General features: G+C 38.2%; 1 protein-coding gene across 12 annotated transcripts in view; it reads left to right on the top strand.

Moving 5' to 3' along the window:
- Nucleotides 1-13,162, top strand: part of USP34 (ubiquitin specific peptidase 34) — a 106,414-nt gene that overhangs the window by 36,104 nt on the left and 57,148 nt on the right. For all 12 annotated transcript variants that reach the window (XM_064647470.1, XM_064647476.1, XM_064647472.1 and 9 more), the window contains exons 8-14: nt 2,464-2,525; nt 8,820-8,901; nt 8,988-9,080; nt 11,058-11,183; nt 11,558-11,687; nt 12,294-12,329; nt 12,712-12,842. In XM_064647470.1, the coding sequence (XP_064503540.1) occupies nt 2,464-2,525; nt 8,820-8,901; nt 8,988-9,080; nt 11,058-11,183; nt 11,558-11,687; nt 12,294-12,329; nt 12,712-12,842 (660 nt within the window). The remainder of the gene's footprint in view (nt 1-2,463; nt 2,526-8,819; nt 8,902-8,987; nt 9,081-11,057; nt 11,184-11,557; nt 11,688-12,293; nt 12,330-12,711; nt 12,843-13,162) is intronic.

Genomic DNA, 13,162 nt, shown 5'->3' with positions numbered 1-13,162 from the left:
GTATTTAGAGGAAAAAATATGTTTCCTGTTGGGTTTTAGGGGTTACAGGCTTTTTTTGAATGTGTGAAAACAGCAGAATGCTCTTCCAAGCAGGAAATTATAGCGAATATTTGGTGAATATTGGGATCACTGAGAGCCAAATCCAAGGGATGGCTGTGTCCTGCACCATATGGAGCTGGCTCACATTACCTGAACAATTGACATGCTAAACAAAACCCTTATAACCCTGTTTTGGGCCAGCTGTGTTGGAGTGAAGCCCCTGGACGTGGCAAAATCTGGTGTTTAGAAAGGCTTTCAACATGTTTCTGCTTTTACCTTGGCACTGGGTTGACTCTCCTGCAATTAACTGCTGCTTTTTGTTGTCCATACCTCATTTTCCTCTCTGTTTAGTCTGGTTCTCTCTGCATTAATTAGCAGAAGACTGAATTGAAGAGGTAAATATAGAAAAAAAAATGAAAACCAACCCCCCCAGCCCCATCTTCCCCTTTCCCATGGAAGTGCTCCAGGTCACACCAGGCAAGACATTTTGCTCCTCCCTGTATTCATAGATAAAAGTACTTGCAATTGTTTTAATCAATGGCAGTTTAAAGTAACTTGTAAGTACTTCCAATCATATCATTGCTGGGCTTTAACCAAAATAAATATTCAATTTACACAGGTATGTGACTTCTACTAAGTTCTAAAGAAAAGTCTGTGAGCTCCATCCACTCAGTGTGATTGGTTGTAAAATAAATTTCTAATACTTGCATAGTTGCAATTACATTAGATTTCAATTTCTAAAAGTAATTTCCTCTGGTTTTTTATGATTCTCCTTGTTAACTCCCAGTGCATGTCTTTTTGTGTATCCTCACCAAAAGAAAGTCTGAAAATAAGGATGCATTACTTGGGTTATTTTTTCAGGCATGTTGTTCATTTAGGGGAGTGTGAAATTATGGGATTTTAAGGAATTATGTGTTTTCACCTGTTATGATTGATAAATATTACTGTAAAAGTGAAAGTTTTTAATAACAGACATGTATTACCAGAAGCAAAATTCTACAGTAATTTTAGACTAAGGCCAATAGTTTTCAGCTTGTAAAAATGGAATATTGGATGCTAATAACTCACTGAGGCTTTTTTTTTTCATGTGAATAGTCTCTAAAACTGCTCTGGAACACTGAGGCAATTTATTCTTCTTTCTCATTCAAATGATAGGAAGTTTTATTTTTGTTGTTACCTTGTTTCTCTTTCATTTCATCTTCCAGTCATCTCCTGAGGTGGTTCAGCTCCAAAATACCCCGTTGTCTCCCTACTTTTCCCTCACAAATAGAATTCTTTGTTCTCCTCCCAGTTACAGATTTGCCCAAGTGTGTGCAAATGAACCCCTAGAACTGATCTGCCCTTTCTCACTTTTCCAGCCCCCTTTTTGTTGGGTTCTGTGCTTTGGTTTAAGTGCAAATTCAACACTGTCAGGCTTTTCCTGAACAAATTCAGTGCAAAACTTGCACAGGGCATGTTTATTCTTCCCTCCTTAGTTTCCTCTAACATAATTTCCTCATGAAGTTCTTTTTATGTTTTTACACTCCTAAATATGCTTCATTTGTAAGTCTTGATAACTGGTATATTAATAATTGTGTAATCAGGCTCTGATGTCTCATTAATTTCAATGCATATTTTCAAATTTATTTCTTCAAAACATCTTTTCCCATAAAAATCGTTGAGATTAGGCAGGAATAAATCTTTGTGTGAAGACTTCAGAAGATCAGCAAATTCACCTGAGTGACAACAGTACCAGGCTCATTTCAAGAAAGGAGTAAATATTTTGACAGAGTGATGCCACAAGTTTAATTTGAATTTCCAAAATTCACATCACTGTGCCTTTAATTTTTTTGAAAACCAGATGGCAAATAAGTTTTCATCTATAATTTTAAATATTTTTAAAGATAACATGTACATGGGAAGAATTGGATATTGAGCCATCTCTGTGTCTGGAAAGTTGATGCTGAGGAAAAGAAATGGAAAAGAGATGTGAAACTTTAACAGGCTTTTTTTTTTTTTACCTTATCAGTTCAGACACCTTTGAAAGCTTCATTTCATATAAAACTATATGGCTTTCATTCTCCAGTTTAACACTTTCAACACTGCTGATGAAATGTTTGTTGGTGTAGTAAATGTTACAACAATTGTGAGGCTCATCCTAAAACCTCAGTTTCCAGAGTTGTGTTTGATTTCTCAGGAAAACCTGTGCAAAGTGGCTGCTACACACACCTGCTTGATTTCTGCAGTGGGTGGGGGTTTTTGTAACATCATTTAATTGCTTGAAAAAAGAAAATCTCTCCTTGTTCACATTTTTGTCGAAGCAACTTATTTAAAAACGTTTCAAGTGCTACAAAAATTCGTTTGCTGTTTTTAAATATAACAAAACTGCCTCACCAAATGCTTAGATAAAATTGTAATTTTTTTTCTTCCTTTTTCTAACTGTAGAACCAACTTCATACCTTCAATGATGTGTGTAATAATGAGTCATTAGTTTCAGACACAGAAACGTAAGTAGGAACCTTATTCTGAATACTTAAAGTGTGTTATGTGCTTGCAATTCTTCTCTCTTGTTGGTAGGGATCATACACAGTGGGGAGTGGTGATAATTAGAAATATTCTGATCAGGGGGTTAAGAAATGGCTTTAAATGGTAAATTTAAAACATTTCTCAATGTTTTTGGATTTCTTTGCTGTATTAAAATGCAGAATCAAGGTGAGCTTTAGAAAAATGTAGATACTGCAATAATAAATACCTGGAATGGGCCATTATCTCCACTGTGATGTATAAATAAGAACCAGCTAATTCATACCCAATTCATATCATTTTTGCCATCTCCTCATTTCCCTGGACTAGATATTTAACTAAGGCTTGTCTTGCCATCAGTGGCTCCCAACACTGTGATCAGTTTTCTGTGGAGTTTGTGAGGCAATACTACTGTTTTCTTCTTCCAAGTCCTGATTTGTAGAATTGAACACTTTTAAAGGGAACTTCCATAAACCTTTGAGAAGATTCCCCTGTGGGATTGTATTCCAGGGAGGAAATGTATTAATTTTTGCAGTGACTCTAAACTTACTGTTAGAACTGTCTGGAATTTAAACCAAAATACGTATTTCAGTAGTTGAAAGAACTGTTCTTGTGAAATAGCAGGCAGAGGGTGGAAATTCTAGGATTTTACTCCTGATCCACTTTTGACATTTCTCTTGAGGGGAGGATACATTCCTTGTGTTTATCTTGGGGGCCACAGACACACACTCTCCACTTTTTGAACATTCAAGTGTCACAGCAGCAGTGCTTGATTTTGTCTGGGTAGTTTTATTATAGATGGCTTTATTTTAATGTTGAAATCTCACTGAAGTCACAACCACAATAATGTAGATTGCAAAGAACAGCTTGAATATTTGAAGTGAAATCTGTGGTAATTAGGTCGGTATTTGAAACCTAAAGAACCAGAATCCAGGGCAGTTTTGCTTCCATCAGGATGTGAAATTACCTTGGGAATAATCCAAAATAAATAGTAAATAACTGTGTTGGGGATGTGAGGTGGCTCAGCTGACTGGGATGTTGGGATATTGCACTGCCAGTTCCTGGTGTGTTGTTACACAGGGACTGACAAACCTCAGGTTTCTCCAGTTCTTCTCTCCTTCCCTCACGTGGAAAATCTCCAACAGAGGTGTTCCTCTGTTAATTTATCTGCTGAAACACATTTTAACCAGTAGCATCAACAAGAAGTTATTCCACCACTTAAACCTAATAAAAAAGCTGGTTGAGTTTCTGTGGCAAATGTGTAAAAAAAAAAGGAAAAGAAAAGTTACCAACGTGGAAAAAGAGAAGGGTGCTTAAATTCCCCTACTGGAAGAGCAGATGTACTGATGCAGGAACATCAGAGTTATTTTAAAGCTGAAGGAAATTGTCAAATTCTCCTTTGGGATATTACTTTTCTTGGCAAGGGCATCTGTAAACAGCCTGTCATGTGAAAGGAATGCAGCAGGAACAGAAAACCTTCTTTTCCACTTTTGTAGTGTGTACATTTTTTTTAAAAAATCCGGATTCCAGTCGTTCTGGGGTTTTACCTGAGAAGTGGGTTATAAATCAGTGTCAAGTGTTCTGCTGCTCTTCTTCTGATACCTTTTGGAATCACTGATGTCTTCCAGCCAAAGAATTAGAAAAGACCAGTGCAGGAGGATGGGGAAAACGTCTCACTTTTCCAGTTTGTTCAGTACAAAGCTTCCCTCTCATTCCAGCCTCTGCTCATGAGAAATTTTTGGATGAAAAGGCACTCAGGGAGTTGGCAGTGACTGAATGAGCAGCGAAAGGAAAGCTTTTCATTCCTATTTTCTTGCCTTAGTGGAGAAAGGAAGTCTTAAGATTTATTTTGTACCTTTTCAGCCTCTGCAGATTTACCAAAGGAAGATGTTTTGCATTATGTCTGGCCCATCCCCATTGTATGTTTTGACTTTTCCAGACGCGTTTGGAACTGTCAACCTTTGGGATTTCTCCTTCTGTATCTTGATAAGGTGGGTTTGCGGGAGGTATCTTTAAAAAAAAAAACAAAAAACAAAAAACAAAAAACAAGAAAAAGCTTGCAGTTAGTTCAGCTCTTCCCTGTTGGTTGGAATTATCATCAGGATTTTTTAGCAGCTATTTTGCAGCAGTAGCTTCCCACCTTTCCTGCATCGTCGCAAATTTTTTCCGTGGTAAGACAAGATAAAGCATCTTCTGTCTGGGAAAACACAGAATTTCACAAATGGCACTTGAAAGCAGCAGAAAGCTCAGCAGAGGAGTCTTGTTTTCTACCTCTGGGTATTTGTGTGTCTTTTTAGATTTCATTTCCCTGCCTGTCTTTTCTGGGGTTGAGGGTTTGTGGTGACTGAGGATCCGTATGGTCCAGTTGTGGGCAGTTCTCAGCCACTCAACTTCACAATATCCCTCAGGGATGTCCTTTCAATTTAGCTGTTCCTGGCTCTTAAGGTAGAACCAAACTCTGCAATTTGAAGATGTGAAATCTGTTGAGGTTAAAAATAACAAGACTGAACAGAAGAGTCTTTAGGTCTTTGAATAAGTGATTCCTGAAGCTGTTTTGCTGATGTTCGTGATGGTGCCTTTCAGAAAGTGAAAGATTAATTTTTTTGTGCTATTTGGACCACAAGAGGAAAAAGTGTTGTTTTTTTCCTTAATGAGGACGCTGCCAACTTCTGGAAATACCACGTGTAAAGAGATATTTTGTTTTGCTCCTCACTTGGCAGGCAACCAAATGTTTGGGTTTCAGTTTTCAGGTTGAGGTGATTTCCCACCTCATTTAAAAAACTTGATTACCCCCACTTAAATAGCTTCCTACAGAGAAATTTCAGGTGTCCAACATTCCTTCCACCTGTGAACAGAAAGATCTGGACTATTTCTTCTCCTTTCTTTCCCTCTCTTTCCTTATTTATTGAGATACTCAACTGCAAGTTTTGTGTTGCTTTTCCCCTTCACTGCAGTTTCTTACCTTGTGTTAACTCTTGCTTTCTCAATTTTTGTCTAAGCTCACCAGCTGAGTTATGGCAGCATCATTTAAACACCTCTTCCCTCTCTCTGTTCCACATTTCAGGGATCTTTTCAGATTTGCTCTGAAAAAAACTACAGTGATTTTTTTTTTCCCCTCAGCTCACTACTGTTTCTTTCCCGTGGCTCACACAGTAGTTTACTAAATATTCCAGATGATGTCAGAGTGGGGGTTTTGGAGCCTGCAGAGCATCCAATAGGAAAATGTGGGCTCAGACAGAAACCCACGTGCTTGCTGTGTGTTGGGAAGGTGCTTTCTGTATCCTCTTTGCACTTCTCATCTAGACTGGTTGAGATCAGGGCTTCTGTTGTTGTGCTGTAGATGCTCTTTCAGTGATTTTTTTTGTTGGTGTCCCTCCTTTGCAAGCTGCCAGTTTTGTTGCTCCACCTTTTCTTTGAAGGGTTTGCATTCTGGTTTTCAGTGAGGTTGTGGAATTGCTGCTGTGCTTCATCCAGCCCTGAGCTTCGTGGGGAATTGCCTTGGGAATTGGCTGGTTGAATAAATAAGGTTTTCTTTGGGGGGGTTTTCTTTGCTGTGGGATTTGTTCCTGGATCTGGGTCATCATGTGGCTCCCAAGTATTGCACCACAGCCTTAGATTAAAGTGGTTTTGGGGACTTTAACCCAGTCCTCTTCAAGAGAGGCATTCTTTGAGCTACCAGGAAAATGCATAAACTGTAGTTTCCTTATGGAGAATTTTATTTTATTTATAATAATGAACAAAATCCAAGCTCTAGTACTTGCCTTTTGTAAGTGCAGCTCCCAAACATCAGGTTAGATCACAAACTGCACAGCTCTCACTGTCTTCCTTGCAATCTCATGGAATGCCTGAGGAAACTAATGTCAAAAGTGCTTGAATTGCATTTCTTGAAAGTAAACCAGTTATTTTTGACTGAATTACCAGTGAATTTACATTAAAAAATCTAGGGAGAAACTGAGTAAGTGTGTAGATTTAGAGATTTAGAGACAATTAAACCAGAGTAGCTGCTACATTTAACTTTGCATTCTCTTCTCCTCCTCCCTCACCACAACACAGACCCACAGAGAGTATCAGGTTCTTTAGATGACTTTTCCTCTTGCTATCCAGTTATTAAATCCGTGAAAAACAGCTAATCCATGTTACTCCCAGGGTGAATTTTCTTACTGCTGAGGTCTGTATGATTTGATATCTAATTTGTAAAGCCATTCCTTGTAGTGCTCCTTTCATGTGAGAGGGAAAAGCACATCTATACTTTGATCATAATGCATAAATTTCACTCTCACTGTTCCCTTCCATATGAAAGAGGAAAAATTTTTCGGGAAAAACCTTTCCTGAAGTGGAAGTGTTTGGGAAATAGGTCAGACATCCTCCATTTGCACTGAAATCAGCCTTTTTTGGTGAATCCTTGAATCTACTGTTGCAAATATATTCTCAAAATACTTAGTGCTGGTACTGACCTGGTGATTTGAAAAGGTAGTGACTGGTGTGCCCTCAGCCAAACTTTCTGGGAGGAGCAATTCCCTCTGGGAAACACAAAGGCTTCATTCTGCCTTTCACAAGGATCCTCTTGTTTTTGGCCCTCCCCAACAAATCCATATCAAATGAATGTTTCCCCTCCGAAATCTGAGATGCAGTTTTACCACAGTGGAGCTCCCCAGTAGGATGAAGAGGTTTTTTTTACTGCTGAGAATACATCCATTAAAAAAGCCATTCCTTCAGGAGAGTTATCCATTACTTTTCAGAAGAAAAATGTTGTGCATTAGAGACAGAGAACTGTCATAGTAATTTAAAAAAAGGTGAAGGAACTCACTGTAGAAGAGAGTTTTTGTTCTTTCCTTCGGAGGAGCTAAAATACAACAGATGACTGGATATAATCCTGCTCAGGTTTTGTTAGACAGAAATCCAAGCCCTGATGCTCCAAAGTTTGGTTTGGGGTGGGCACCTTTTGGGTTTGGTTTGGTTTTGAAATGAGGCTCAGGGAAGTTTAGGTAGATCTTGGATTCATGGAACAGATCCAGCTTGTTTTTTCCATCCCTCTTTGGGCCCATCCACAGTGGGAGAACCAGTGGATTACTAAGCCACAAGTGATACTGTTGGCAAATTGTTGTCCTTGCAAGCCAGTTATTACTTAAATAGTTACAGGACACGATCCTTTTTGAACAATAAAAGAATATTTGATTCCCAGTGTCCTGGAATTAGAATAGAAAAGGGTGTGGAGCAACAGGAGCCTTGCTCCTTGAGTTCATCCAGAGGGATCAGCCAGTTCAAAACAATTGTCCCTGAAGAGTGAATCCTGTTTGGAAAACCCACAAAGGCAATCTCATTTTACCTCTGGAGTCTTATTTTCTTCATGTGGCTGATAAAGATTGGCAGTCCTGGATTTTAATAGTGACCATAAATGTGACACAGATTGCAGTGGTAAAAATTACTCTTCCCAAAGTCCTGCAGGACACCCCCTGCCTCCCATCCCCTGCTCCCTGTGGAACAGAGCACTGTTATTCCAGGGCCATTCCCACCACAGGCTGAGCTTTAAATACTGGGATGTCCTTTAATTGCTTCTGGTGCCAAAATCTGGGTAAACAAATGTTTGCTTGAAAAGAAGGAATAAAAAGGAGCTTATGCACCAGTTTGCAGACAGGGCAGTCCTTTCTGGAAGTTCAGCTTTTGTTTTGGAAAACTTGGTTCCTTGTCCACTTCCAATGTTTTCTTATGGATTGGCAGTGGGGAAAATTCCCTGTTGTTATGGATGAAACAAAATGAGAATTTTGAAGCACCTGTGTGTAAGTATGACTGTGTAAATCAGAGGTTTTTTTAAAAGCTGTGTGAGTTGCTATTAATGTAAGAGAGTCGAAAAATATCTAAATGGTTTGCTTTAAAAAATCGTTTCTGTCACTCCCACTCCATGAAATTCTGGAATTTCATGATAAACTTGGATTAGCAGAGTCAAATCTTACCTGTGAGGTCTTTGGAAGTGTTTGCAGGTGGTCGAGTATTAACTAATAAAATTAATAAAGTCGTTGCTGACGATCCAGAGGGGTGAGTGGGAAATGTTAATATTTGGTATTACAGTCTTCCAGCTAAAGAAATAAATGCTGAAATAATTTGCTTCCTACTTGGAAAAATGACCATTGAACATGATTTGTGTTCAGAAAGGGTTTTGTGCACTCACTCCCACTGCAGAGATTGACTTGCAGGTCGTGCTGTGCCAGGGAAGAGCACAGTGTAAATATTTATTCCAGGCAGATAATTTTCCATGTTTCCTACTCCTTTTTCATCTCTAGGTCCATTGCAAAAGAACTTGCAGACTGGCTGATCAGCAACAATGTAGTTGAGCACATTTTTGGACCAAATTTACATATTGAGGTTTGTATTAAATTACTGTTTGGAGTTGAAACGTGGAGGAGCCACTTCTTGTTCCAGTAAATATTCAATATGTTCTCACTTTGCAGATCATCAAACAGTGCCAAGTGATTCTGAATTTTCTTGCAGCTGAAGGCAGACTTAGTACTCAACATATAGACTGTATTTGGGCTGCAGCACAGGTATGTATAAACTTTAAAAAAAATAGAAAATGGCAAGTTGATTTTATTTTACATTCTTAAAGTCGAGTTTTTTGCTTTTTCTTGGCCCTCTGAGTGTTTTGCTGACCAAAATTTCGAGTTAGGTAACTACCACAGTTACTGGGTTATTTATCAGAGGCAGAAATTCACCTTGGCTACTTTTATACAAGGAAAAAAAAATGAAGTTGTTTAGCAAAGACACGGTGTTTTCATCAAGAATGGGGGTGAAGATTGTAGGGCAGTTGTAATAATTTTTTTACTACAGTGTTAAATTGCCTTTCTCCTGTGTCTTGGAGCTTCCATTTCTGTTACTCCTGGTGGGAACAATCAGGTGAAAATTGTGGCAGTGAAGTTTACAGCTGTGCTGCTGTTCAAATCTACAGAAGGGCACTGAAATTTTATTATTTTTTCTTGCTAAACCTGGAAACTCTGCCAGGCTTTTTGCCTTCAGAAAGATTTATTTGTCTGCTGCTTTTCAGGGGTTGCCATGCTTTTTATTTTAGGTTGTGACATTTTTTATTGAGGGGATTTGAATACAACAGACATTTTGATTTTTTCGAACGTGCTTTTATACGAGTTAGAATTTGAAGAGGGTTTTTTATGTGTTCAATATTTCTTTGTCATTTCTTTCAATCAAATGCTACCGTGCACACATTGTGAACCCTCTGTAGTCCACAGTCATTATTAGAACATGCAGGTGGAATGTTAATAAATGCTCATTAGGGCAGCACTTGCTCTAATAGGCTCCAACAATCCTTTGTATCAGAGTAATTAATAATTACTTATTTCACTTACACTTTTAAAGCAGTATATTACCTTCCCTGATGTTTTCACACTGGGTTAGACCTCTGAATTTTTAATAGATTTGATACTACTTGAAGAATAATATAATTACCTAAATTCAATAATTCTTTTGCACTTCACATTTTGCCAGACTGATGTTTTCAAATTATATCTTTGATTTCAAAATTAAATGTACCCTGATTACTTCCTGTCAAAGGTTTAACCCTCTAATGTTGTTTAGAAGGCAGACACCTCTAGACCTAAAGAATAGAAGGCCTTAAAGGTGTATTTTCCACTTTTTAGACTAACTTTTGGACAAAAATTTATCTTCCTTAGTTGAATCACTTATCTCCAGATGTTCAAATGCATCCTTGTGTAGAACCCCCCATGATTTCACTCCAGTTTGAATCCTGTGAAAGATGCCCAGCACCCCATAAATTGCTGACATGAATATTTTTAATGCCAGGAAGGTGCAAAACAAAAAAAATAATTTCTAAAAAAAACCCTGTCGAGGTGCCTGTGTGGTAACCAACATTAAGAATTCCTTCTAGAAGCTTCTTGTTACCATTATTTTCTTTTTTGAATACAAACATTAAAAAAAATCCCCTTCTAAGTGACTCTGAAAAGCAGCATTTAACCAAAGAGGAAACATGGAGGAGCACTGTCACTTTAATGTGTAAATGGAGGAGCTGGCTAAACACATTGTCATATTTTGTGACATCCATTGCTGGAAAGACAAAAGAATTATTTATAATCCTCACACAGTTCACACAGTCTGTTCTCTGAGTGTCACATTGGCCTCTAATGCCTTATCTGTGTTTACCACCCCTAATAAGGTAATTGCAAATAATGTTTTCCCTCAGGATTTAGCATATAAACTTCATATTTTAGAAGTTGTGTTTAAGCTGTAATTAAGTTAAATTCAAAATAAACTTCCAGTTCTTCTTTTCACCAAATTCTTAGAGTTAAGATACTGTTACATTTGATTTCTCTAAACTTTACAGGGTCAAAATTAGCTTATTCCAAGTTGCAAACCTGATGGAGTTTGGAATTTTTTGGATGAATGCTTCCTGAACTTGTGCAAAGATGTTTAATTGCTGCCCTTTTGCCAGTATTTGATTTTTTTGGTGTGTTTGTTGTGCTGTTCCTGTTACCTCCTCTGCTTGTACCTTGTAGCTGAAGCACTGCAGTCGTTACATCCACGACTTGTTTCCTTCTTTGATCAAAAACTTGGACCCTGTCCCACTTAGACACCTCCTGAACCTTGTCTCAACTCTTCATCCCAGTGCCCACACTGAACAGGTAAAGGCAAGGCCACCAAAATCACTGTCATGAGAAAAGCAGTTATGTTAAACAACCATTATGGATTTGCCTCCCTGAAGAAATGCAGTAAAAGAAATATTCACTACTGCAGAAACTATATGAGTAAAGTTGTCATGTTTCTTCCAACCTTTTCTGGCTTTGGAATTATAATTTTTAGAGGTTTTTTGAACATTCCACAACCACTGGTGGAAGATTTTCACTTCTGTCTGCAGTTCAGAAGTGTTTCACTTAACATCGTGTCATTCATTTGTTGATTTTGACGGGTTTATTTTGCTGTATAGAAAGATTAACCGTGGATCTTTGTATCCCAAACCCTCCTGCTTAATGACACTGTTCCCTGGTTTTGTTTCCAGACCTTGTATTTGGCATCCATGCTGATCAAAGCCCTGTGGAATAACGCCCTGGCAGCCAAGGCTCAGCTGTCAAAACAAAGCTCCTTTGCATCTTTACTGAGCACCAACCTGCCCATGGGAAACAAAAAAGGTTCGTGGTTTTCCAGCAGATCTGGGAATTCAGTTGTGAATTTCTGTAGGCTCCTTGTTGACTTTGGACAAAAAGCAGGTATAGAGCTTTTTTCCTTTAAGGATTTTTTTAAAAGGGTCATGCTGACATATTTTTCAAGCAGAAATGGAGGATATAGATGAAAGCATTAAAACTTGGTGAGTGCACTTGGAAAGCTTTCTACGTCAGATCCCTTCTGGTTGTATTGCTAAAGTAGCTATTTTTCTTTTAAAAGTAGTATTTTCTTCTGAAGTAGTATTTTTCTTTTTCCTTAATGCAGAAGATGATCCATAGCTCATCAGTTAACTATTGTTGTTCCACTGCACATCTGTAACTAGCCACATATAATCTTACAAAAGCTTATCTCTTTTTTTCCTAGTTTTTGGTATTACCTGCTATTTTTGGTTTGGTTATTTTTTACTTGGCTGTGTATTTCCACACAGTCATTACTGAAGGAACTGAGAAGCCACTTTACAGTAGTTTCCCCTCTCTTTTCCTGCTGCTGATTTTTATGAATCATGGACAACTATATGCTGACAAAAAGGTTTTTAGTCACTTGTTTTTCCATCCTGCTTTTTTTCCCTTCAGAAGAAGAGGAGCTCAGAAGAGCAGCCCCTTCACCTTGTAAGTATAGTTTTAAAAGTACACAGCATGATTCTTTTGATGCAATGCTGCTTTTCTACAGCTGTTTAATTTGAATAGAATAACTAGTAAAAATTGGAAGTTATACTTTTATGAAAAGTCAAATGAAAATTATATTCCATGTAGAATGTAGGAAATTTATATAACTTTTACATACTGGCAAGAAGAAACATCAGTAATCAAACTTTGTGTTAAAATGCTCAGTGTCCTACAACAAATTTTTAATGTTTAGGTACATGGATTGTTTGAGTTATATCCCTGTTTGCTGGAAGAATGCTCAACCTTTGAGGCAGATTTAGGGAATGCTGTTACATTCCAGTTGATATCCATCATGAGGTAACTGGGAAATGTGGTTTTGAACCAGGGTCACCAGCAGCCAGCCCTCAGAGCAGTGACAACAGTGACACCCACCAGAGTGGAGGCAGCGACATCGAGATGGAGGAGCAGCTCATTAACAGAACAAAACACGTCCAGCAGCGGCTTTCGGATACTGAGGTGACAGTGGGAATCCCAGCCTGGGAATTTGGGTGCTGAGCTGCCTGTTGTTAGCTATGGAAATGATTTTTTTACCTCAGACAAAGGTATTCCTGCATTTAAATTGTATTTCAGTTGGAATAATCCCTTAGTGAGGGATTGCAGGACGCTGTTTCTGTGTCACGCTGTGACTCTGTGCACGTGCAAAGCCTGCACAGATCCCCTGTTACAAGTCAGGTAATGCAAAAAATAAGTTATTAAGTCTGAATCTTGCTCAGAGCATTTTGTTATTGGCAGCCAAAGTGAGAAAGAATGAATGAAAACTTGTAGATTTGACACGT

Source organism: Pseudopipra pipra, chromosome 3 (genome assembly GCF_036250125.1).
Source record: "Pseudopipra pipra isolate bDixPip1 chromosome 3, bDixPip1.hap1, whole genome shotgun sequence".
NCBI lineage: Eukaryota > Metazoa > Chordata > Aves > Passeriformes > Pipridae > Pseudopipra > Pseudopipra pipra.
This window is presented reverse-complemented; position numbering and strand designations above follow the sequence as displayed.